This window comes from Hyperoodon ampullatus (assembly GCF_949752795.1).
Source record: "Hyperoodon ampullatus genome assembly, chromosome: 18".
Taxonomy (NCBI): domain Eukaryota; kingdom Metazoa; phylum Chordata; class Mammalia; order Artiodactyla; family Ziphiidae; genus Hyperoodon; species Hyperoodon ampullatus.
Genome location: NC_136931.1, coordinates 40,979,924 through 41,004,966, shown reverse-complemented (window position 1 = coordinate 41,004,966; position 25,043 = coordinate 40,979,924). Strand labels below are relative to the sequence as shown.

At 56.2% G+C, this 25,043-nt stretch overlaps 2 protein-coding genes across 2 annotated transcripts; one reads left to right on the top strand and one right to left on the bottom strand.

Moving 5' to 3' along the window:
- Positions 1-5,005: 5,005 nt before the first annotated feature.
- On the top strand, positions 5,006-7,519 carry LOC307066980 (5-hydroxyisourate hydrolase-like; the record flags this gene model as incomplete). Its single annotated transcript, XM_079724191.1, has 4 exons — positions 5,006-5,065; positions 5,435-5,574; positions 6,840-6,975; positions 7,430-7,519. 4 exons carry the CDS (start codon positions 5,006-5,008, stop codon positions 7,517-7,519), a joined length of 426 nt encoding a protein of 141 aa, XP_079580317.1.
- A 425-nt stretch (positions 7,520-7,944) lies between these two features.
- LOC307066743 (dynein regulatory complex subunit 4-like) lies at positions 7,945-20,897 on the bottom strand (the record flags this gene model as incomplete). The annotated part of the gene is made up of 10 exons (XM_079723986.1): positions 20,820-20,897; positions 18,627-18,824; positions 18,120-18,326; positions 16,517-16,571; positions 15,693-15,898; positions 15,036-15,203; positions 14,674-14,760; positions 12,634-12,843; positions 10,997-11,062; positions 7,945-8,094 (listed from the first exon to the last, which is right to left on the bottom strand). Exons 1-10 carry the CDS (start codon positions 20,832-20,834, stop codon positions 7,945-7,947), a joined length of 1,362 nt encoding a protein of 453 aa, XP_079580112.1. The 5' UTR covers positions 20,835-20,897.
- Between the last annotated feature and the right edge of the window lie 4,146 nt (positions 20,898-25,043).

Here is a 25,043-nt window from a genome sequence, read left to right as displayed (position 1 = left end):
TTCAAAAAGATACATGCAGCCCTATGTCCATAGCAGCACTACTCACAATAGCCAACACACGGAAGCAACCTAAATGTCCACCAACAGTTGAAGGGATAAAGAAGATGTGGTACATATATACAATGGAATATTACTCAGCCATAAAAAAGAATGAAATAACGCCACCTGCGGCAACATGGATGGACCTGGAGATGATCATACTAAGTGAAGTAAGTCATACAGAGAAACACAAATACTGCATGGAATCATTTATATGTGGAATCTATACATGACACAAATGAACCTATCTATGAAACAGAAACAGACTCACAGACATAGAGAACAGACTGGTGTTTGCCAAGGGGATGGGGGCTGGGGGAGGGATGGAGTGGGAGGTTGGGGTGAGCAGATGTAAGCTTTTATATACAGAACGGATAAACAACGTGGTCCTACTGTACAGCACAGAGAACTACATTCAATATCCTATGGTAAAGCATAATGGAAAAGATTATTTTTAAAAAAGAATGTATACATATGTATAATTGAATCACTTTGCTGCGCAGCAGAAATTAACACAACATTGTAAATCAACTATATGTCAATAAAAAAAATATATCGATTAAGTAAAGAAGACACCAGCCACTCAGAACAGACACTCAACCCATGAGAACAGATCCCAGACCAACTGGCACATGGACCAACCAGTCAGAAGAGGTGGCTGCTGCAGGCGGGGTCCTGCTGGCGCACACAGGCTGACGGTGAGCCCCAGGCACAGTGAGCCCTGAGGGATCCCTGGAGGAAATCAGAACTGTACCCCCAAGACCCCTCCTCTAACTGGCAAAACAAAGTGGCTCTGCCTGACACAAAATTAGACCACATCCCCTGGTGAAACCGGAAAACGTTCCTGGCATCCTGACCCCGTAAGTGTTGACCACATAACTGAAGGGGTCCCAGGACCCCCCAGTTTAGTGCTGGGACTAGGAATATGTTGATCAGGTCTCAATCCAGGAGAAGTCTCCTCCTGGGTCAGTTTTGGAAGGGGGTGGTCTGAATTTATCCAAGTCTGCTTCTCTGCTGAGTGGTGGACCAAGCTGAGCCCTGAGGTGTGCCTGCCAAGACAGCGCCCCGGAAGCCAGTCACTTAGTGGAGGGAAGACCCCCCACGTTTGGTGCATCTGCTCTCTGGTGGCACCTCTGGTCCCCACGCTGACCACCAACGTGCCTGTGTGCCGGCAACCCCCAAGGTGAAGGCTTGTGACCGCAGCCGCATCACAGGCACCAGCAGCACCACCCCTCCCATCCTCGGCCCGACCTCGAAGTCCAGCGGAGGCCAGTGGATGTCTCGTGAACTATGTTCTACGGTGGCCCATGTGTCACTGCTGAGCAGCAGTGTCATGATGCAGGCCAGGGGTCCTCAGCCTGGCGGAACATTAGAACCCCCTGGGATGCACTGACCCACAAATGCTCCCTTTCCCAGGGCAAGGGCAGCCAATCCTGGACCAGGCAGTGACCTGAATGGGCACACAGGTGCAGAAAGCAGAGTCCACGACACAGACAAGGTGCTGTTATCCCAGGGCAGGGAAGGGGCCTCACCTCCGGCCAGAGCTCTCTGATGCCCCGGCTTAAGACTAAGGAGTGTGACCGCCTGGAGGGGTGGGATGGGGAGGGTAGGAGGGAGGGAGATGCATGAGGGAAGGGATGTGGGAACAGATATATATGTATGACTGATTAACTTTGTTATAAAGCAGAAACTAATAAAAAAATAAATAAATTTAAAAAAAAAAGACTAAGGAGGCTTCGGGCACAGGCGGTGTGGTGGGAACAGACTCGGAGCTGCTCCGGAGACGTGCAGCGCAGGACACATGGGTGAGTGAAGGCCAGAGGGAGCTTCCCGTAAAGAAACAGAGTGCAGACAGGCTTGGGGTGCAGGGGAGCCCGATGCGGGCTGGGAAGCAGGGCCTGGAAACCGTGCCTCTCTCTCTCCCACGCTCTCTTCTTTCATCTCTGCCTTCTTCATCTACTTAACTCCCGCTCTGCAGCCTGACGTCTCTGCCCTTGCGTATCTGCACACTCACTGTCCCTCTGTGCACATCTGCACACTCCTCCTGTCCATTCATTCAAGGGATATTGATGGAGCACCTACCTCTGGCCAGGTCCTATCCAGGCATGGGAACAGCCTTGACGAAACAGACAATAACCCAGGTCCTTGGGGAGCTGAAATGCTACCGGGGGCCAAATGCGCCCCTCCTGTGACCCCCACCCCTGGCTTTGCCTTCCTCAGCCTGCCGGCAGGCCCCCTGACCTCCAACGCCTGTCACCCTCTGGCACTGCCCATCGTGTGGCCTTCTCAGCTCATAGCACCATGTGAAATGGCCTTCCCCTTGTCACCTGTGTCACCTCAGTGTACCTGGCGATGTTCAATATTTCCTCAGTGCAGGAAGGTCCCAGCTGCCCTCACGTCCCTTCCGTTGAGTTCTGACCACAAATTCCCACCACAGCGGCCTGGAAGGACTCCCGGGCTGGGGCGTGGGGTAGGGGCGGGGGCTCGGGCACCCTTGGTGTCATAGCGCAGCTGCAGTGCCTCAGGGGGGCCCCAGAGTCTGGTCCCACGTGGGCCTCTCCAAGGGCTCAGGGTAGGGCGGGGACCTCCCAGCGCCAGCACGGACCCAGACGGCAGCCCGACCAGCTGACTTCTCACTGGGACAGGAGGACGGGCGACCCTCGTCGCTGCTCAGCATCTCAGCCACCTGGGAAGGACGGTCAGTTCCAAGGTACTGAGCACCCTGTGTGTAGTTATACGTTTTACCTGCGTGATCTCAACTCCCTGAAGCAGAAACGCTTTGGGCTACCCACCTGGAAAAATCAACGCGAGTGGTTTAAAATCACTGCACGTAACACAATCCAGACACGAAAGGCCCCACCCACCTGCCAGGAAGCCCAGCGGCAACAGCAGGGATGCAGCTTCTTTCCTCCTCAGCGTGTGTCTTCCTTAGGGCCCGTGTGTGTCCTCCTGGTGCCAGGGAGGGGACGGGGCGGGGGGTGTGGAACGCTGCAACTCCAGCATCACACTCACCTTGTCAGAAAGGAGTGGGGAGGAGGGAGGAGCTCAAGGCCTGTGTCTGGTCTCTTTTTACAAGAGGCCCAGCAGGTAGACGCGCACTTTGCTCCCCCGAGTGTGGTGTGTGGCCACTCCTCGCTGGAATGTGTAAGGCAGCAGGGTCACAGCTCGGGGGTCACGCGGCGAGCACGGCATGGCTGGCACTGGGCCTATTAGGCTGGACCCCCATGCCTACTCTTAATCAACCCACTGCCCTCCCAGAGGCACAGGGAAGGTTCCAGGTGAAGCCTGCAGGCTGCGGAGGGGGCCCTAGCGAGGCCCCAGAAGGAGCTGTGACAACGCCCTGCCCCGCACTCTCCCAGAACTAGGTTTTCTCTCGGGGCAGAGAAGGACGGAGGGGGTGAAAGGGCACCCTCCACAAAAGGTTTGATTGTTGTTTTTGTCAGCTTGCTTACGACATTTGAGACTTTAACTGTACAAAGAAAGGTTACAGAATGAAAATAATTAACGCTTGTCGACACTACTTGTCCCAGAGGTGGACCTGGTATCATCAGTCTTTTGTGTACCACACTAGAAAATATTCCAGTACATGGCCCCTCTGTGCCTCAGTTTCCTCCTCTGTAAAAAGGGGATTCTAATAGCTGCACCCTGAGCTTGTGATGGTGATAAGTGAGCTTGCCCTTGTAACGGGCTGAAAGCTACTGTGTATTTAAAACCACAAAGCTATACATGCCTCCCGCCCCGAGACCATCCACCTTACACACAAATGGGCCTCGCTCTTTTCACTGGGCTGCACAGTTGCTGTGTGTGGCAGAGTTCATGTATTTAACTGTCCCCCGTGGGGACAGCCTGGTTGTTTCTGGTCCTGTCCCCATGGGCGTTTACCAAAACAGCTGTGTGTCTCTTTGGGGCCACCTCCTAAAAACGTGAGCCCTGCCAAATGTCACATGCATTTAACTCTCAGATAGACATTTCCTGATTGCCTGCAAAGCACTGTAACCAACACCCAAGTGTCGCTAGAAAGGTCCCCTTCCCCACCTCAGAGGGGTCTGATCCTTAACGTACAAATTGGCCACACTCACTATCCAAATAATTAGAAAAGCCTCTTTAGCGACATGAAAAATGACTCCACATCCAGAGCAATCCAACCCGCCAGGCAACGTCACCCAGATTTTAAACACAGAATGCCCTTATCTTTATTTATACATTAGATATACAGTCTGTTCCGTGTGTACATCACGGACTACTGCGAAACAATGATGGACTCGTGCCCGTCGGCTCAGCCTTGTCTCTTGTTTCCTCATTTCTGAATAGCCCAGACACTACCCTGTCAGTGTGCAGGGCCCCTGCTCCTTGGGGGTCGAGGGCCAGAGGGGGTAGGAGGAGGGGCGGGCAGTGCGACCACACGAGCCATCGGTCCCGCCTGAGGCACCACCACGTGGCCTGTCGGGGCTTCCATCAAATCCCGACCTTCCCAGGGAAGAAAACAAGCTACACCGGTTCAGGGGCTCCCGGGGGTCGTCAGGCTCGCCCTGCGCCGCCCAGCTGCCGAAGTGGACCTTGGCTGGACATACCCGCCCCGCCAGAGCCCCACCCCCTCCCCGTATGCCCCTCCCCGTCCGGTCCCGCCCAGCACTCCACCCCAACGCCCCCGAGCCCTGCCCCTCGGGCCCCCCCACCCCGCCCCCTAGGGCCGCTCCACTTCTGGGCCGGGAGGAGCCTCCACGGCCCGCAGGTCTGTGCACCCTGATCGCCCACCCCTCCCGACCCCCACCCCATGAAGCCCCCTGGGCTCCTCCAGGTGGGCACCGAGGTGAAGCCGCTGCGAATCAGACCAGCCTGACCCTTCCCTGTGGCTTGGCCCCGAGTTTGGTCAGACACGTGGCCCCGGGGCCTGGGAGGGGCCCGGGGAGGTTCTGGGGGTGGCGGCGTGGTGTCGCCACCTCGCCAGCCCCCAGGCCGGCCTGGCATGAGCTCCGGGGTCGCCCTGCGGCTGCGGACACTCCAGCGACACCTGGGCTCCCCGGAGGTAGGGGGACAGGTCTGGACTCGGAACCCCTGAACTCTCCTTCACCTGGGGCTAAGGGGACAGAGCTGGGTGCCGGGAGAAGAACCCCGTGTGGCCACCCACAGCCCGCACTGACTGAGGGAGAGGCCCCTGGGTGTGGAGACCCCTTCAGTGCTGGGGGGAGGGGGCTGCTGGGGGAGGAGGGGGACAGGTCAGCGACCTGCATGGCAGTGTGTCACCGCAGCCTGCTCGGGCTGCTCGGCAACTCCACCACCCAGGGCGCAGGGGCAGTTTGGGACTTTGTCCCCCGGGGCTGTTTACACCAACTCCGCTGCCTCATACCGGCAGGTGTGGACACAAGGCAGCTTCCCTGCCCCTCTCGTGGCCCAGGGCAGAGGCATGGAGCCGGGCAGCAGCCCGCTGACCACACACGTACTGGACACTGCCTCAGGGCTTCCGGCCGAGGTCCTCTGCCTCCATCTGTCCAGGCTCGAGGACCATGGCCAGCAGTGGACCGAGCTGAGGAAAAGGTAGGAGGGCGGTCTGGGGCAGGATTCGAGTCCAGACCACCTCCCCGCCCCACACCAGGGCAAGGGGTGCATGCCTGGAGGGCAGGGACCAGGGCTCACCACAGCCGGACGGTCCCCTGCAGACTCTCAGGGCCGCTCTTTCAACAGGCTGTGTAGGCCTGGTCAGGGCCACAGAACGTGCTGGGACAGCTCCCAGCCCAAGTGCCCGCTGCAGGGGGAAGAGGGGTCTGTCTCTTCCTGCAGGCTGGGCCGGCCGAGGCCTGAGGTGGGACCTGAAAGGCCTGGTTGTCACTGCCGGATGGGTGGCCTGTGCAGGGCAGCAGGCGAGCACTGGACGTTCTCTCCATTCTCACTACACCTGTGTGCAGACACCACAGGCACCCCTTTCCTAGACTGGGGGGCGAGGGGGGACGGCTGGGGCAGCAGGAGGTGTCCGCTGCCTGGCAGCACTACCCCTGCCCCAGGCCCAGGCTCTGCCGGGGGACGCCCAGCCCAGACCGGCAGGTGTCATGGGTCAGCCTGTGAGCAGCTTCCCCCGACCCTCCCGCTGGTGTGGGCTGGTAGGCTGGACCCCAAAGGTTCCAGGCCTGAGGGTATGGAGCCCTTCAGAAAAGCCGGGGGTCCGGGTCCCGTCTGAGCTTGGAGGAACACACAGAGTCCAGGGCGGGGGGCCGTACAGACCCACTCCCAACCACACCCCCTGAACTGCGCTGGTAAATGCCACGCTTTCTGATCACAGCACAGACGCTTGCGAGCCCGGCTGTAGGTGACGGGGGCGCGTAGCGAGCAGAGGCCCTCAGAGCCTCCACTGGTGAAGCTGCAAACAGGCCACCACGCGGACAGCGATTTGGGTACAGTTACTGAACCAGAAAGCCACACGCAGTATATTAAACAAAAAGTACACGTTATAAAACAGTGTGACTAGTACAACCTGTTTTTAAAGCTTGTAAATGAGCATATTTATGCATAGAGAAAATCTGAAAAGTATACATGCCAGATATAAAGCGATGATTGCTCATGGGGTAGATTGTGGGAATTTTCTGCCTTCTGCCCCTCTGTGATTTCTTAAACAGTGCGCAGTGTCCCTGGGCTGCCCCAGAGCCCCAGGTCCTGGAGGCTGTCCTGCTCCACAGCCGCCCAGGCCTGCTCACCCGAGTCCCAGTCAGGCTGCGGGGACATCGGAGGCCGGTGGGCATGCAGCCCCGGGGGCGCCAGGCCGGGGGCCCCTCAGCCCCCTCTGCAGTGCCCCCGCTTCCTCTCCCCAGCTACACGGACCCTGACGGCCGCTGCCCTGGGCTCCTGCTGCCAGGCCAGATGAAGGCGGGCACCTACAAGCTGGCCTTTGACACTGAGGGCTACTGGCAGAAGCGGGGCCAGGAGAGCTTCTACCTGTACGTGGAGGTGAGGGCCAGACGGGTGGAGGCCCACGACTCACTGTGACCGGCAGGCTGGCCCTGTGCCTCCACCACCTCGCACCTGCTTTGGGCTCCCAGAAGAAAGGGGTGCCAGACTTGACCACATCACACCTGTCCCTGCCCTGCTCCGGGGTCAGGCTGACTCAGCCCCTGCAGACAGAGGCTCACCCGAGCCCCATCCAGCTCACTGTCCCCCTTCAGTTGACCTGTTCGGGCGGGACACCTTGGGAATTTGCAGACCCAGGGCCCCTCAGGTTGAGTGCTTTCTTTGGGGAGGACCCAGCCATACCCACCGCCCCCCCAGCTGGCCCTGGGGCTCCTGACCCCAACTGCAGCCCTAGGCCAGCCGTCTGGGCTGCTGAGTCCACGGCAGCACTGGGGCCAGGCTGAGTGCACTCCGTGCTGGCCCCTGGCTCTCCCGGTGTCCCCTCTGCCCGCAGGTCGTTTTCACCATCACAAATGAGACCCACAAGTTGCACGTGCTGCTGCTGCTGAGCCCGTGGTCTTATACCACGTACCGAGGGAGCTAGCGGCTGACTGGCAGCCAGCCTACGAGCCCGGACCCATCACCACGGCAGGCTGAGCCACCCCCAACCAGCAGGGCAGGCTTGTTGCTCGCGGGCACCAGGGTCACACTTCCCGGGGACGTTCTGGCCCCGATTTCCCAGTGGCAGGGCTTCAATAAAGCTGTTGGCATCTGCGAGGCGGCTGTGGTCACTAGGCACACTCGGCTGGAGCTGTCCAGCCCCAGGTGGGATGGGGGCGGGTGTGTGCACAGAGCTGGTGGGCTTGGGGAAGGGGCCGGACGGCACCGTGGGCCCTGGGGGCCTCTCCACAGAGCCACGCAACAGGACAGGCAGCACTTGTGAAAACCTTCACTTGCTGACGACGCATGTCTTCAGAACAAATACCTGCTGTCCTCGGTGCGTGAGGGGGGGTGTCGTCCGGGCAGGGGCTACGTTGGGGTGCTCACAAGTCCTGCGGGGCCCTGGCCCAGCGTCTGCCCGATCACGGCCGTCTCCAGGGGCTTGAAGCCCACGTTGTCCAGGGAGACCCCAAAGGCCAGGAGCTTCGCCTCATAGGTACGCAGCAAGTCATTGTGGGCCTGTGGGGACACAGAGGCCTCAGGGGAGGGGCAGCCGGGGCTGACCCTCGCTCAGGCACACCCAGCCCCGTGGAGAGCTAGCCTTTACCAGGTGCTCACTACACCAGACCCAGACCCTCACACACTTATTTAAATTTGAGAATCTAGGGCCTCCCTGGTGGCGCAGTGGTTGAGAGTCCGCCTGCCGATGCAGGGGATACGGGTTCGTGTCCCGGTCTGGGAGGATCCCATATGCCGCGGAGCGGCTGGGCCCGTGAGCCATGGCTGCTGAGCCTGCGCATCCGGAGCCTGTGCTCCGCAACGGGAGAGGCCACAACAGTGAGAGGCCCGCATACCACAAAAAAAAAAAAAAAAAAAAAAAAAAAATTTGAGAATCTAATTGGCTTTACTCATGGCAGCATCCCATCTAGTAAGCGGAAGGGTGCTCCGAGGAGCTGTATAAAATGGAGGCTTTTGGGCTTCCCTGGTTGCGCATTGGATGGGAATCCGCCTGCCAGGGCAGGGGACACGGGGTCGAGCCCTGGTCCGGGAGGATCCCACATGTTGTGGAGCAACTGGGCCCGTGCGCCACAGCTACTGAGCGTATGCTCTAGAGCCCATGAGTCACAAGTACTGAGCCCTCATGCCACAACTACTGACGCCTGCGTGCTGAGAGCCCACACTCCGCAACAAAGAGAAACCACCACAATGAAGAGTAGGCCCTAATCACTGCAACTAGAGAAAGCCCTCGCCCAGCAATGAAGACCCAACACAGCCAAATCAAATAAGCAAAATAAATGTAAAAAATTAAAAAAAAAAATGGAGGCTTTTATGGGCACAGGAGGGTGGGACAAGGAGGTTAAAAGGGTGGGCACCTTCCCTTAGGGGAGGCAGGGGGTCTTAGGCAGATCACCTCCCACTGCTGATGGGTTTAAATTTCCACTATAGGGAGAGGCTAAAACTTCAATTAGATTAGGTATTAAGTCTTGGTAGGGTTCACATAAGTGACTCCGTTTAGGGCCTGTTGTTTCTTTTTAACAGTCCCCCCTTTTGATCAAACTCTTAGCCTGAGAGATATGATCAAAATTTTAAGGCATTAGTGCCGCTCACAGCTACCACCTGTATTATCTCAGCTTTTGCTGATTCTGTTTGGGTTTTTGTTTTTGTTTTCCTGAATCTCTGGGATTCACAGGTCAAGACTTCGGGTTCACATTTTTTAAGTCCGTCATTCCCCACATCTTTTTCAATATTCCAGTCTTAAGGAGACCATTTGCTTGGTGGTTAGTGGCTGCGAACATGCATTTAAAGCTTTTGGGAAAACATAATGCACCAGGGGTATGATTATGATTATTATAAGCAGGACAAACCCCAGTGTTTGGAGTCCTCAAGACCAAACCAATCAAAGGCCCCATGGAAGGGGCCACCCTTTTAAGCCAAGTGACTTGTAGCTGAGTTTCCACCTCCCCAGAAGAGTGGTCCAGATGAGCAGGTGGTGATGGCCATGCACAGACACCTCCTGGCTCAGGTAGAAGACAACCAGAGGCTTTCCTTCTGTTGAGAACAACTCTGGCCCGAGTCTGAGGACTTTTATTGGGCACTACCCAACCACTTCATGTGTGGGACCTCGGGTAACCCACAATGGAAGATGCCCCCACCGTCCCCGTTTCATGGCTGGGGAGACTGAAGAGGGCGTGCGCTCAGAGCAGGACTGTGGTTTGAGTTCCTGGTTCCCTGCAAGCATTTCTCACTCAGGCTCAGCATCCCTGCCTTCTCAGGGATGACCCTCCCTGCCTTGTCTACTGGCATCTATTCCCTTCCCCCATCCCAGAAATGCCGAGATCTGGGCAACAGCGCTGGCAGGGCCAACGCAGACAGGGTTTCCGTTCCCCCATCCTTTAAAAGCAGATGTTTTTAAAAGGGCACATTTCACCAGACGGTTGTAAGCGTTTGAAGAGCTGACGCGTGTTAAATGCTTAGAGCCTGGCCTGACGCAGAGCAAAAGCTCAAAGGGGCTCCTTGCCCTCAGCATCGCCAAGACAAGGTGCTGGGAGCTGAGAGTAAAGGGTGAGCCAGGGCCGGGCTCCAGGACAACTCAGGGGCTGGGCGCTGGCCCTCACCCATCTCTGGGGTTCAGCCCTCCCCACAATCAGATGTGGGTTATGGAAATTCCCCCAAGAATGCATATAAGTGTCAGGGGTTCCCAGAGCACCTGGGGAGGGCCCTATGGACAGGGAAGGCCCAGGGCATTTGGTCACCACGGAGCCCAGTGCCCGTGATGGGCACTGCCTTCATCCTGGGGCTCCACAGCCCAGGGCTCACATCTGAGTCATGCTCGCGGGGTGCTCGCTCTCAGGAAGCACGTCTGCAGGCAGCACTGTGTCTGTGTCCCCACAGGCCAAGCACTGACAGAGCCGCGGGCTCAGCCACGGAGCTGGGGACGCTGGGTGCAGGGCACAGACGGCACCAGGGTCAGGGCACTGCACTCCCCAGCTGCAGGAGGCCTCTGTGTGTGGCTTCTGCCAGACTCATAAAGGCCTTGGAAGACGTGCTTGGAAGACGTGGAGGTTACTCTGAGGGTGCAGAGACCCCCCGCCCACCCCAAACCGCCCCAGAGGCCAGGCTAGTGCCGTAGCACCAGAGCAAGGGCTGGACAGGGACACAGGGACAGCCTGCTGGACAGGACGCCACACATGCACTGGCCAGGCCCCATCAGGGACACCAGGACAGCGCCGGAGCCATGCGGATGTACTCCAGGCCACCTGCAGGTCAAGTGACCCTGGGCAGGCGCAGACGGCCTCAGACTGTGTCAGCACCCAAAGGTAAAGATCAGGTGGGGTTCTGGGTGAGGAAGGGGCCTGAGGGAGGGGTGTGGAGCCCCGGGCGCCTGGCAGAACATGGGGGAGGGGTGGGGGTCTCCTCGCACCTTGCAGACCCGGGCCAGCTCGTACTGCAGGTCCTTGATGGTGCTGTTCTTCGATTCCAGAAAGTCCTGAGGAAAGGAAGGTGTCAGGACGTCCACACGGGGAGCGGCTGGTGTGGAAAGGTCTCCAAGGGAGACAGATCTGCATCTCCATAAGGAAACTGCCCAGATGGTGAGAAGGGCCACCCCAGCTGCCAACGCCATCCCAGGGAAAACCCCCTCGATCCCCCACCTGCCCTGCCCTGGCCCCTAGGCGCAGCCATGGTGACTGCCATGGACGGGCCGAGTTTTTATCCCCTCACCCTGGTCGCTGGCAGCACTGGGTTGCTGGCCCAGCTGCAAGACCGGCTGTCCTTCCCAAGAGGAGAGCAGGAAAGCCCTCCTCCCCTCTGTGATTCACACACAAAAGGGACAAGAACAGAGACGAGCCCCCAGACTCAGGACCATGGTGATGCCGGCCCAGACAAGGCCCCACCATGAGGCTGCACTACCCCAGCCCCGAGAGCCGAGCCTGGGTAACTTGGGTCCTCCAGGCAGTACCACCCACTGAGCCAGGGCCATCGCTTCCCTCTGAGCAAACACCTGGTCTCAGCCAGAACTGTGGGCACGACATCATCTCGGACCCCAGCCCCCTCCTCCACTGGTGACCAGTCATCCTCTGTCAGCCCTGCCCACCCTCTCCTGCCCTCCTGTTGCCATCTGAGGCCTGGAACCCAGAAGATCTGCTTCTGTGTGAATGAAGAGCAGGGACAGACAGGGCCCTCCAGCATGGAAGGACCTTCCGTGGAGTCATGGAGGCCAGCTGTGGTCTGTGTCCATCTCCTAGACCCCCAAGGAAACCATACCTGGGGCCACCTCAGGCCTGGCGGCTACAGGTCACCCAACTGCCCAGGATCCCAGAGCCAGGCCACGCTTCCCTAGCAGCACCAAAGTCCCCTTGTCTGTCCTCACCCGTTTTCTTCTGTGGCACGTCCCACCCAGGTCAGGGAGCAGAGGGACAAGGCCAGTTCCAGGTAAGGTCACCACCAGGGGCATCAGGGCTTCTGCCTGCTGAGCCAGCGGCAGTGGCAACTGCCGTCCGAGTCCTCAGCTCTCCCTGCTGGCTTGTGGGCACCGAGGCCTCGTCTGTCTTTTTACTGCTGTGCCCCATGCCCGGGACAGTCCCAGCCCAGAGGAAAGCCACACACAACTGCAGACCCACGAGTGAACAGACGCTCCAGCCTCTGCTCAGATGTGACTCCCTCTGGGAAGCCTTCCCAGCAGCCATCACAAAGGCCACCCACGGCCCTGCATTCCCCCTGCCACGGCCTCAACCAGCACATCTCAGTGTCCCAGGCGGACGGCGGCCATGGCCTTGGCTGAGAGACTAAGCTGGAGTGGGAAGTGGACTCGGGCTCGAAGGTGCCGGGAGGCTAAGGAGGGGCTGGGGAAGACCTCAGAGACACCAGGGCAGAGCCCGGGAACCTGGGGAGCCCGACGGCACACACAGGCCTGGGCGCTCGGGCCAGGAAACCACAACAGCCCCTCCCCGAGGTGAACTGAGACTCTCCACTGAGGGACGGAGGCTGGAGCACAAGACAGGAGCCCCAACCCGAACCCAGGCCGCCAGAAGCCCCTCCCCGGGCACCCCCGGGACCAATCTCCAGCTTGCGGGACACGAGGGTCAGGGCCGCAGGGTCCAGGTTGGAGGCTGCCAGCACCTCGTTGAACTGCATCTCCTTCTTCTCCACCGCGGCGGCCAGTGCCTGTACCTTGCGCTCCAAGGCGAGGTTCTCGAGGCCCACCTTCTGCTGCACCTTCAGGATGGCTGCGGTGAACTTCCAGTACAGCCCGTCCCCCTCCTGCTGCACCTGCGGGATGGGCCCGTGCTTCTCACTGGCAAGAAGCCCCTCCCGGCTCTGCCCCGGGGCCACGGCACAGCGCCTTCACCAGCGCCCGACCACAGGCAGGTGGGTCTGCATCGTCTACACTGCCTGAGCCCCACTCTGTGACCGAACTAGAGGTGTGCGGCTGTCCACACCATGGGCGGCAGGAGGAAACATCTCTGGGAAGGTGTCTCAGGAAGCCACGGGGACCCTAGTACGAGCTGCACAGACCCCCAGAGGGGCGGCCAGCCCTGCCCTGGGTCTGGGCAGCAGGCTCAGGACATGATCATCCCCATGAGGTCCAGGGCCTCAGACTCAGCAGTGTTGGGGTGGGGGCCCCTTGGAGGTCCACTCCCTCTGCCAGCCCCAGACCCTGGAACACAGGTCTAGAGTGAGCACTGGAGCCACCCACCTGTCCACCAAGGACAGTGTCCTTTTCATCTCCTTTAACTTTTAACTGTGCACCATTAAACAATCAAGACAGAGTCGGGGTGTAAAAAGGAAAAAGTAAACACTCCTCAGCCCCACTTCCCAGAGGCCACCATCTGAGTATTTGCTGGGACTCCTTCCAGAATGTTCTGCACTGCCGTAGAAACACACATCACTGCTAGGAAGAGGAGAGGGCTGTGCTGAAACCCTGTAGCACTGTGTCTTTCTAACTACAGGATCGTATTCTCAAGATGTGCTTCAATCCAGTCCCCGTTCCTCTGCTCTTTAAAACGTGACGAGTCTGGTTTCTTAGGGGCGCTGCCTGCCTCCCCTGCCGCAGACGACATGCAGACGGAAGAGAAGGTGGTAGAGTCCCCTCCCCACTCATGCCACCTTGCAGCGGGGAGCCGCGTCTCCCTGGTTGCCTACGGACCCTCCCCTCAGCTGCCCTCAGCCTCCGGGACCCTCGGAGGCTTCTTGACGGTGACTCTAGCTCTGACCGCTTACGGGATGTCCTTTCCACTGTCACAATCTGCGGCGGTAGCTGTGCTAACGGCTCACACAGAGGGGGCGGCTCTGCCCTCGGCCAGGCCCGGGGCCAGACCCCGGGGCCTGCAGGCAGGGAGGGCCAACTCTGCAGAAAAGCACGTGCAGTGAGACACCTGCCACCCAATCACATCAGTGAAGATCTGGTGCCAGAGGAAGCGGCCCCTTGGGCACTGTGGGTGGGGTCACAACTCTGAACATCCCTCCCGGCAGACTATCTGCACCCTGAACGTGAACCTTCTCGCCCAGCATTTCCCCTGCTAGGAATCGACTTCCATTTCTTCCCCTGCTAGGAATCGACTTCCCTGAAAGGGATACACAGTTGCACAAAGACAACTTAAAAGGATGCTTGTAACAGCAAAGGACTGAAACAGAGATTTCAAGTGTGACCCGATCGGAGAGACGGCACACAGGCTGAGACGAGAACACGGGCACTCCAGACGCCCTCACTTCTGGGAAGCAGTGTCCCTACGCCGGGACACACAAGAGTCTGGGAGGAGAGTCAGGAAGCTCTGACCACTTGTGAGGACCAGCGCACGGCCCCAAGGCCCTCATGTTTGCACCCACAGGCTTCCTTACAACGCACACATGAAGGTTTGGGACTTAGAAACACACACACAGATGAAAAAAGCCCTTCCTTCAAGGGGCCATGCCACCTCCACGCTTCAGAGGAGAGCCCCAGGGGACAGCTGTGGGCACCACCCACTCCCCACCAGGGACCGCCCTCTGAGACCCGGGCCGGCCACCCGCCGAGAGCCGCGCGGCACGAGGAGGGCCATGGGACCTCCAGCGGCCGGAGCTGGGCGCGCAGCCCAGAACCCAGGCGTCCCGGGAGCTCGCCTGCATGAAGCGCTGCTCCAGAACCTCGTGCTCCCACTGCAGGCTCTTCAGCTCTTCCTCGGCGACTTTCAGACGGGCTTTCGTGTGCTGGAGAGAAAATGGGGGTGGGGGAGAAAGCCCTCCCGACTCAGGCACCCACACGATGCAGCTCCCAGACCTGAGGGGCTGAGCCACCCATCTCCCAGAACAGGTGCCAGCCTCACGTGCCCCAGGGCCACCAGGCCCAGGAAGGAGGGGCTCAGCGCCCCTGCCCTTCCTGCCCCGAGGGCCAGGCTCCGCTCTGGTCCTCAGGAGACGCCTCCCTGCCCTTCCACGCCCAGGAGGAGGTGCCAGGGAGGGCCAGGAATCGGGCAGAAACCCACCAGCTGGATCTGCTTGTCCCTCTCGTAGCCCCCGAGCTGCTTCTGCATCTTGCTCATCTCGTCCCGAGCCTTCTGTAGGGGGTCTGCCAGGCGCCTGTTCTGCGCAGACACCTCCATCATCTCCTTCTCCAGGTGCTTCTCCTTCTTCCGCACGTCCTCCACCTGCTCCTGTGGGCACGAGGGGCGGGGGATCGGCAGGCAGGACCAGGGGCTGCGGCCTGCAGGACGAGGGCTGCGAGCCCCCCTGCCCGCAGACAATGGTCCTGCCGGCATGGTGAGGACCTACATCTGTTTTATGTGTAAACACACAGTATTTTTTCACAGTTTTAACTTATTCTGAATTTTCTAGTACTTCAGCCTCTGTGCAAATTGAGAGATTACACTTTGCTCATGACCCCCAGAGGACATCCTCCATGGCTGCCAGCACTTGGGTGATGATGACGCCCCTGTGGTTCCACCTGACCTTCGACATATCCCAGTGCACACAGGTGTATCACTTCCCTGCCACGTGAGGGTCAGGGCAACAGCCGGACCGCAGCCACAGCTGTAGCGGGCAACACAACTTGTGAGCTTCGATCAAGGGCAGGTGAAGGGCAGGGTCAAATGTTTCTACAAGCAGGGGGGTCGGCCCAAGGGGGCTGGGCACCCCGGCCGCACCTTGAGGGAGTTGATGAGAGCCAGGTTGTTGAGGGTGATTCCGTTGTAATAGTTCCTGATGTCCGTGAAGGCCTCCTCGTGGCGCTGCACAAGCACGCTGATCTGGCTGTTCTTCCTCTCCTCCACCTCGTGGATCTCTGTCTTCCTATGCAGGTCAAGTTCTTCCCTGAGCATCCTGACCTTCTTATCGTACTTGGCCTCGATTCCTGAAAGGCAGCAGCACACAGAGCAGCTGAGCAGAATGCTGGCCCTGTGGCTACGAGAAGGGATGGCAGCTGTGCCCAGGGCCGAGAACACCCACCAGGACGAAGGCCTCACCAACAAGCTCTGCGGACGGCAGGACGGGGTGGGGACTTTCCCCTGCTCTGCGGCACCAGCACACACACCAGCCTGCCCTCCTTGCCCGTCGCAGGCATTGCTAATCGATCCCTGCCTCAGGGATCCCAACAGCCGAACGTCACCCAGTCCCAGTGGGCTCTAACCACGGCCAGCCAGCCAGACTACGGGCTCTATTAGTAAACCAAACAGACTTCTGAGGTTGGAGCCTCCGCAGGCCGGGAGACCTGGGCGCTGCCCATGAGGCTGAATGACTACTGCCTGCTTCTAGGTGCCGCTTCGTGCCTGAGGGTGTGGGCCGTCCTCACAGCCTCCCACCTCTCATGGAATAGGGTGTTCTGGGATCCTGAATAGTCCACCAGCCTCGCTTTGCACGTCTGAGCTGTTTTAACTGGTTTATGTGCTCGGTTAGCAAGAGCTGTTGGACAGTCCCTTCCTGACGGGAGGGGCTCTGGGGCCGTCTTACACGGAGCGCGGGAGATGCTGACCTCGCACCTGCCGCTCAAAGTCCTTGCGTATCTTGGTGATCTCCTCGGCGTGTTTCTGCAGAGGGGGAGGTGGTCAGTCACTGGAGGTCAGAGGGGACGGGACAGACGCCGGCCCCTCAGCCCGGCCCCTCGCCTCACTGGCAAGGAAAGCCCGGCTCAGTAAACCTGTGCTGCTTCTGCTGGGCCCCTCACCTCCGAGCTCATGGACCCAACCCGGAATAACAAGGTTTGGTAAATTCCACATTTGATAATGGACGTCCCTCAGCGCAGGTCACCTCGGAGCTGCAGAGAATGCTGACAGACCTCCCGGCCCCTGGCCGTGCCCAGCCCTTCCCGCCCTACCCAGAGGCTGGACAGCAGGGGCCAGACCCACACAGAGCTGCCGGCTCCCTGCTGTCAGCTAACCTGCTTTGGCTTAGAATACTGTTACAAATTATTTTAATAGACAGTTATAAATTCTGAATAAAAAGTTTAAATTAGACTCCAGAGCAGTGTTTTCACTCAGAGCGGCACTCTGACCGTGTGCCTACTCCACGCCCAAGGCCTCGCGTAAGCAGAGAGCCCGCACCGCTGTACTTGTTGGAAGGCAGCCCACTCTGTGCTTCTGTCAGAAAGGCCAGACCGCCCTCAAGCGTCCAAGACTTCAGCACCCTCAAGCTTCACGGCAAAGTCTGCAGTGTTACTGATTTATTTCTAGATTCAGTTGAGGCTGGGCTGCCTCCAGACATACACAGAGGCAAGTGCACTGACAAAGTCTTTCAACCCACAGCCAGGAACAACCTTTGAAAACCAAAATTGGACACATCCTCCCTTTGCCCACACCCTCCAGAGGTCCCCGACTCAGTCCTGTCCCCCAGACCCCTCATTTCTCATTCCTGGGGGCCGTGGCACTGGTCCATCCCCAGCCCTTCTCAAGGCCTGGTCTCCCCCAGCCCTGCCTTCCCCCGGCCCTTGCCCAGGTATCACCTTCTCAATGAATTCCCAGAATGAGTAGAAAAATGCAACCACCCTTGTTCCCAGGACCTTCCTGTAGCACTAATGCCCACAGACCTGCGACACAGGTTTGACAGTTTATTTTGTCTTCTGTCTCAGGGGCAGCCTCTCCATTCTAGACCATCAGCCGTGTGTGGGCAGGCATTTTGTCAGCCCCATCCTCTGTGTCCCCAGAGATCAGAACCGGGCCCGGCGCTTAAGAAGGAATTCCAACCTCCAACTGGAACCCCGCTGCCTCCCTCAGAAAGGACCAAAGAGTCTCAAAGGTCAGCGAGGCACTTGAGACCACAGCTCACAGGACAAACTGCTGTGGCTGCCAAAGGGCTGGAGGGCTGGTCACTTCAGGGGCCGCACGCACGTCTCTGGGGTCAGGGGTCAGCAGTATGCGGAGAGGGACCCTGAGCTGGCTTTCCCTCTTGGGAAGCCAACCTGTTGCTCAAGCCTGAGACAGAATTCTGTGCCTGGACCCCAAACAGGGCTTGTTTGGCTGCATAATGCTGCTGCTGCTGTTGTTTAATATTTAATTGCCAAAATGCAGGAGTTAATATACAGAAATATGAATTCCCAGTTGGAGTGCATCCCGAGGTGCTCATGGCACGCTGGCACCTACCAGCCTCAGCTTCTTCTCCACCAGCTCACCGGCCAGCTCCTGTTCCTTCAGCTCCACCTGCAGCGCCCGCGTCTTCCTGCACAGGGCGCTCTCCTGCGCGTGGCACTCCTCCTGCGCCAGCTTCATGACCACGGTGCCCTCCGCCTTCATCTCCATCAAGCTGTTCTGATGCTCATACAGCAAGTGCCTCACCTTCTGCTTATAGACCTGTGGGCGGGGGGAGTACCGCCGCTCACCTGCTCTGCCCGCTCACCTGCACGCACATGCTCACCTGCACACACATGCCCACCTGCACACACCTCACCTGCACAAGCTCACCTGCACGCACATGCTCACCTACACACACGTGCCCACCTGCACACACATAAAAAATACCCTCAGGTTCCCCACGTCAAGGACACAAAGGGCTGTGACTCCCAGAAGCAAGGCGAGACAACGCCCCTGGCACCCGGTCCGGCTCCTCTGCCCACATGGCAGCTCCTGTGGGGACAGGCCAGCCCCACTCACCTTGATCTCCACCTGGTGCCTCTCCGCAGCCTCCTCCATCTCCCGGTCTTTGTTCCTCAGCTCAGCCTTCTTCTCCTCCAGCTGCCTCCGCGTGATCTCCCAGAAAGTGTGGATCTTGTCCCGCTCCAGCTGGAAGAAGTTGCGCTCGGCCCGCTCGCGGTCCAGCTCCTCCAGGATGCGGCCAATGTGTTCCTCCACCTGGTGGGCAGAACAGGGCCCGTGAGGCGGCCCAGCTGGGCGTGGGGCGGAGCAGGCCACCTGCCGCCAGGGGAGGGTGGACGGAGAAAGGCCAGGAAGGAACAGGGAGGGGCTGCTCTCACCTCAGAGTAAGTCAGAGCTAAAAGTGAGAAGTTAAAGCAGGGAGCTGGGAAGGCTCGGGGACAGGGAACGTGCAGCAAACAGCAGAAATCTCTTGTATTTGGCCAAGAGTCATAAAATGATTATATGCTTTTATTCCTTCCTGGGGATTTACACTAAAGAAATTTCTCAAAAGAACACAGGAGCTTTCCGCTTAAAGATATTAGCTACACCATTATTACAACAGCAAAAGAATTAAAAAGGAAATGATCTAAGATGCTTTTCAGTAGGAGGATGGTTGGGAACTCCCTGGCGGTCCCGTGATGAGGACTCCGCGCTCTCACTGCTGGGGCCCGGGTTCAATCCCCGGTCGGGGAACTAAGATCCCGCTAGCCACACAGCGCGGCCAATAAATATATAAATAAATAGGAGAATGGTTGAGAAATTAGAGTATATCAGCTAGAGGGTTATATGGCCCAACAACACAAAGATATGAGAATGATGTAAATATGTTCACAAAACAATGCAAAATGTAAAAAAACCTTTCACCTTTAAAGATATAGGTTAAGCAAAAAATATACAAAACCAGTAGACCCGAAACAGTCAAGATGGTTTGGTCCAGAGCCAAATGCAAATCTGCAAATAGGTTAAAGGAAGAAAAACCAAAAAACAAACAGGGCCACCAGGCTGGGGCAGGGCCAGGCTCCCCAGGAGGGAGGTCTACAGTGGGGTCTACTGTGTCAATCAGACAAAGGATCTAAGCCAGACTTCTCCCAACTCTGACTGGCTCACGCTGGACGTTCCATCACTCGATATCTAGATTTCTTATAAATATCTAGATTTCAAGCTTCTCTTCAAACCTCAGCAAACAGACAGCTCTGGAGCCCAGGGCCCACAGGTTAATATGCAGCAAACTGGCCGCAGCTGCCCTGAATCTCTCACTCCTGCCTGGGCCCTGGAAGCTTCCCAGGTGTCCACGCCTGGAACACCGGACAGCAAGGCTCTGCTCTGCAAGACTGGCCACTGCCATGTCACAGTTCTGTCCCCACCGGACAGGAGGAAATGGGGAGCCAAGAAACAGCCTGACGGCTGGGGCAGCGCGGTGGGTAAGCCGTTCACGCGGCAGCCTGGGGACCTTTCCAAAGTGCAACCTGACCCACCACCCTCTGCGGACACTGCCGACAGGCTCCCTGCCTGTGACACAAAGCCTCTCCACTGCTGTTCAAGGGCCTCGGCCCAGCTCTCCAGCTTCAGGTCTTATGCCTGTTTCAGTCACCTTTCATTTCCTTATCTTAAAACCACCAAAAGTAAGTAAGGGTCATTAAGGCTCACAGGAGTGCATGTCAGACGCTCCCAGACCACACTTGCTCCCACAGTTTGCACACGTTACAGGTCTCAGGAGCCTTGTAATTGAAATTGTAATTATATAACCATGTTCTCTAGCCCTTAAGTTCATCAAAATGAACAAGTGGCCAAAAATAATTCACAGTGTTTAATGGTAAATGAAACAAATGAGAATGCTCTAGGTGTATGTACTATGATAACAGCTCTGTAAACATCTGGTGCCTACAAAAGACAAGAATGAAAGAAAACCCAGAAAACTTAAAACAGCTTTTATATCAGAAAGACATTTCCTTCCAAACTCCTACTACCCTATAAAAAAGTTCACCCATGTGCCTGTACCGCGTTGTTTTACAACACGTGCTGTGCTTGGGCGTGCAGGCGTGGGAGGGGCGTATCCTCGTGTGGGCAGGGTAGCAGAAGCCAGGCTGAGGGGAGGTGCACGCGGAAGCGGGGGCAGCGGTCTGAAAGAGGCTCCTAGGAGAAGCCCGGAGTAGCAAACCCATCCCACACCCCGACCCAGCGCTGGTCCGCGGCTCAGGCCAGCCTGCTCACCTGTTCCTTGCTCATGTCCTCCGGAGCAAGACCATCAACAATCGGGGTACCTTTGGCTTTCCCTTTCTTCTCTTTCTTTTTGGGCACCTTTGGTTGAAGAATAGATGGTTGGGTTAGAATTCACCTTCTGGCTGGCTGATTCCCTCCTGGGGCCGCTTGGGAGAGGAATTCCTGTTCTGGAACGTCCAACTGACTGCCTGCTGTCTCCTGCTTCCACCCAGACCACATCACTCTGCCCTAAGGTTCCCCACCGTTAACCACAGACACATTCTGTTGATACCTTTGGAGCAGCAAGGAGAAATCTGCCTTCTCAGCAGAGAATATTGTTTTCCCTCAGAAAGGAAAGGAGGGAAACTTGTTCCTTAGTATATAGCAGAGACCTCCTTGGTGTGGATACAAAATCTACTCGGCCTCAAAAAGGAAGATTCCCCAGTACCACACTGTCAAATGTTATCCCACTGGCTATAATGCTTGGCAAGCACCATAAAGAAACCTGCAATCAGCTGTTCAGTGAGTGTAGGAAGAAGTGCCTCACAGCAACAATCAAAGCTGGCAAGATGAGGGTTCCTTCCTTCAAAACACAAAACCTCAGAGAACCCTGGTAGAGGGAGCCGGAGCAGATTGTGGTGCTCACTGCGGGCTCTGTCAATGGGGCGAGGCCGCTTTTAACAACATCAACAACGTGCCAGACGAGTCCTTCCACCCTCACTCCAGGGCTTACTTACAAGCAGCAACGTCCGTCTAACCCTGTCTGTGCTCACCGTCTGGAGGGCTGCAGGGGAGTGGCTAACCGGCCTCCAGCTTCCTCTCGGGTCCCTTCTAAACTCAGCTCCCCACTCGGGCCAAAGAGGTCCATTTGATTTGAGGTCACGTGGTTTCCCCTTCCCAGGACTCTCCACTGCCCCACTCAACAAAACAGTGCTGGGGAGACAGCGGCAAGGACAGCAGACATCCCTACTCTTCCTGGTGACGTTCTAGGGCAGGAGTCAGACGACGAACAGAGAACAAAGACATGGTGCCGAGAGGAGGAAATCAAGAAGGCGGGAGAAAGGTGCTGTGGGGAGGGGGCAGGGAGGGCTGCGGGTGCATTTTTAGTGAAAGTGGTTGGGGCGGCCTCATAGAGAAAGGGGAGTCTGAGTTGATGTGCAGGAGGTAAGGGAAGGAGTGATTCAGACACCCAGGGAAGGGTGGCCCAGGAAGAAGGAACAGCAGATGCAAAGGTCCTGTGGCAGAAACATGCTGGGGATGCTTGAGCAACAGCAAGGAGGTGAAGCAGGGTTGAGGATACGATCAGGGTCAGCCACAGAGGGCCTGGTGGGCCATGGTGAGGACTCGGGCTTTTATTCTGGTTGAGTCCAGGGACGTGACGTGACTTGGGTTTTCACAGGATCCCTCCGGCTGCTGAGTGGAGAAAGAATTGCAGGAGGCGAGGATGGGAGCAGCGAGCCCAGAGAGGTGGCAATGGTGGCAGGGGAATAGGCAAAAAGTGGTTGGAGTCTGGATTTGATGGCAAAGCAATAGGGTCTGCAGACGGATTGACCAGGAGGTGTAGGGGAAAGAGCAGAGTCAAGGGCCCGCTGGAATTTGAGCCGGACAGCAGGGCAGAGCAGCTAAAAGTGGGCAGCCAGGCAGGATGTGAAGTGCACACGCACCCTTACACCAGCTCTCCTGGTTGATCAAGCAGCTGCTCCAGCTAAGGCCATTTCTCGCTAAGGTATTCTGATGGTCCCAAAGCTACTAATTATGTTATTAGGAGAGGGGTTGGCCTCCCACCCAGGACAAAGCAGGGAGGGCTGCTGCTCAGAGCCTCAGAGACAGAGAAAAATAGCTGAGATATTCAAGGCCTTCAAATCTTCCTCACCCAGCAGCTCTTTGTGTGTCTTGTTTCAGAATCTGGCCTTTCCCCAAAGTCTAAACTGAGATTGGCAGTTTACATCTGACTTTGAATCCTTAAACCATCTGGGGCTATATGGTGTAAGGTAGGGATCCCATTTCATCTCTTCCCAAATGAATGACTGGTTTTTGGTCCCCAGCTTGGTTTATTAAGTCTCTCCCTTCCCCATCAATGTGACCACTGGCCACTTTGGCCTCAGACCACATGTCCATATCTTGCCTGGCTCTCATCCTGGGCTCTCTGTTCTTTTCCATTGGTAAAATGTCAATTTCTATTTATTCCCTAATCTCGGAGATAAAACATATTCAGTTGGACGGGTAATCAATACATGGATTGATGCTGGGCAGAAGGTGATGGATAGTCCAGGCAGCAAGGTGCCTCAGAAGGGTACAAGGTCCCCAAAGCAGAAACCGTGATGTCCCTTTGCTTGACAATACATTCTCGAGTAACTTGACTTATATATCACGTTATCAACTTTTAATGAAACTATCCTCACAAGAAGAGACAGAAGGCATAAGAAAGTACTCACAAAGAAACCAAAAGGTTACAAATCATAATCTACAGACACAAAAGGTCACATATCGTATGATGCCATTTCTAAGAAATGTCCAGAAAAGGTAAATCCATAGAGACAGAAAGCAAATTAGTGGTTGCCAGGGGCTGGGGGGAGGAGAAACAAAGAGAAACTGCTTAATGGGTATAGGGTTTCCTTTTGGGCAAACGAAATTATCCTAGATAGGTGGGTTGGCAGAAAACTAGATTGAGGTGATGGCTGCATAACATTATTAGCGTACTAAAAAGCCACTGAACTGTGCACTTTAAAATCGTTAACTTTTTTTAATTGAAGTATAGTTGATTTACAATGTTGTGTTAGTTTCAGGTGTACAGCAAATTGATTCAGATATATATATATATATATATATATATATATATATAATTTTTCAGTTGCTTTTTCCCTTATAGGTTATTACAAAATATTGAGTGTAGTTCCCTGTGCTACAAAGTAGGTCCTTGTTGTTTATCTCTTTTATATATAGTAGTGTGTATCTGTTAATCCCAAACTCCTAATTTATCCCTTCCCCCTCAAAATGGTTAATTTTTATGCTATGTGAATGTTATCTCAAAAAAAGAAAACACAGTTAATGTAAGCAGAAAATAAAGATAATGGTCCCGTTCCTATTGTAAGCTGTTCCTATTGTAAGCTCTTTTTAAGCCACATTTAAAAGTAAAGTCAGGGACTTCCCTGGTGGCTCAGTGGTTAAGAATCCGCCTGCCAATGCAGGGGACTCGGGTTTGAGCCCTGGTCTGGGAAGATCCCACATGCCACGAAGCAACTAAGCCTGTGTGCCACAACTACTGAGCCTGTGCTCTACAGCCTGCGAGCCACAACTACTGAGCCCACGTGCCACAACCACTGAAGCCCGTGTGCCTAGAGCCCATGCTCCGCAGCAAGAGAAGCCACTGCAATGAGAAGCCCGCGCACTGCAAGGAAGAGTAGCCCCCGCTCGCCGCAACTAGAGAAAGCCTGCGCAGCAACGAAGACCCAACGCAGCCAAAAATAAAGAAAAAAGAAAAAAAAAAAGTAAAATCAGTGATGTTTTCAGCAGAACTGGCAAAAAGCTGAATGAAACTTTAATTATCAAGAACATCATTCAAAATAGAGCCTTTAGGTTTTATCATTAGTAATGACTATTGATAAATATAATGCTATGTAAAAATAATGTACCTAAGTGGAGTCATGTACGTATACAGTTTATAAAAAACAGGTGACGGTTAAGGCCTGGACTTTGGAACCAGACCTTCTGGGTTCAAATGCCACTTAATTGATGTGTGACCTCAGGCGAGTCACTTCAGTCTCCCTTTCCCTATAGTTTCTTTCTCTATAAAATGGGATTAAAAGTAGTGCCCACCTCAGAGGGTTGTGAGGATTAAAACGAATGGATGCATGTAAATAGATATGCATTAGGCACATGCTTACCATTTTTACTGCCACAAGTGTAGAATCACAAGTATTGTGGCCTTCGCCAGGCGATCAAGGTCAACATCAGCCATGATAAGTCAAGTGCATAGTATGTACCTTTGATGTGATAAGATGGGAAGGGCACTTTATCTCTGTGGTCTTCCTCCCAAACCCCTAACCCCTTATCTAATCACGAGAAAGACATCAGACTAATCCCGAGAGAGGCACATTCTCCAAAATCCCTGACCAGTAGTGCCCCAAAATGTCGAGGTCATCAGAAGTAAGGAAAGTCTGAGAAACTGTCACAGCCAAGAGAGGTCTAAGGCGACATGATGATGCAATGTAATGTGCTGTGCTGGATGGAGTCCTG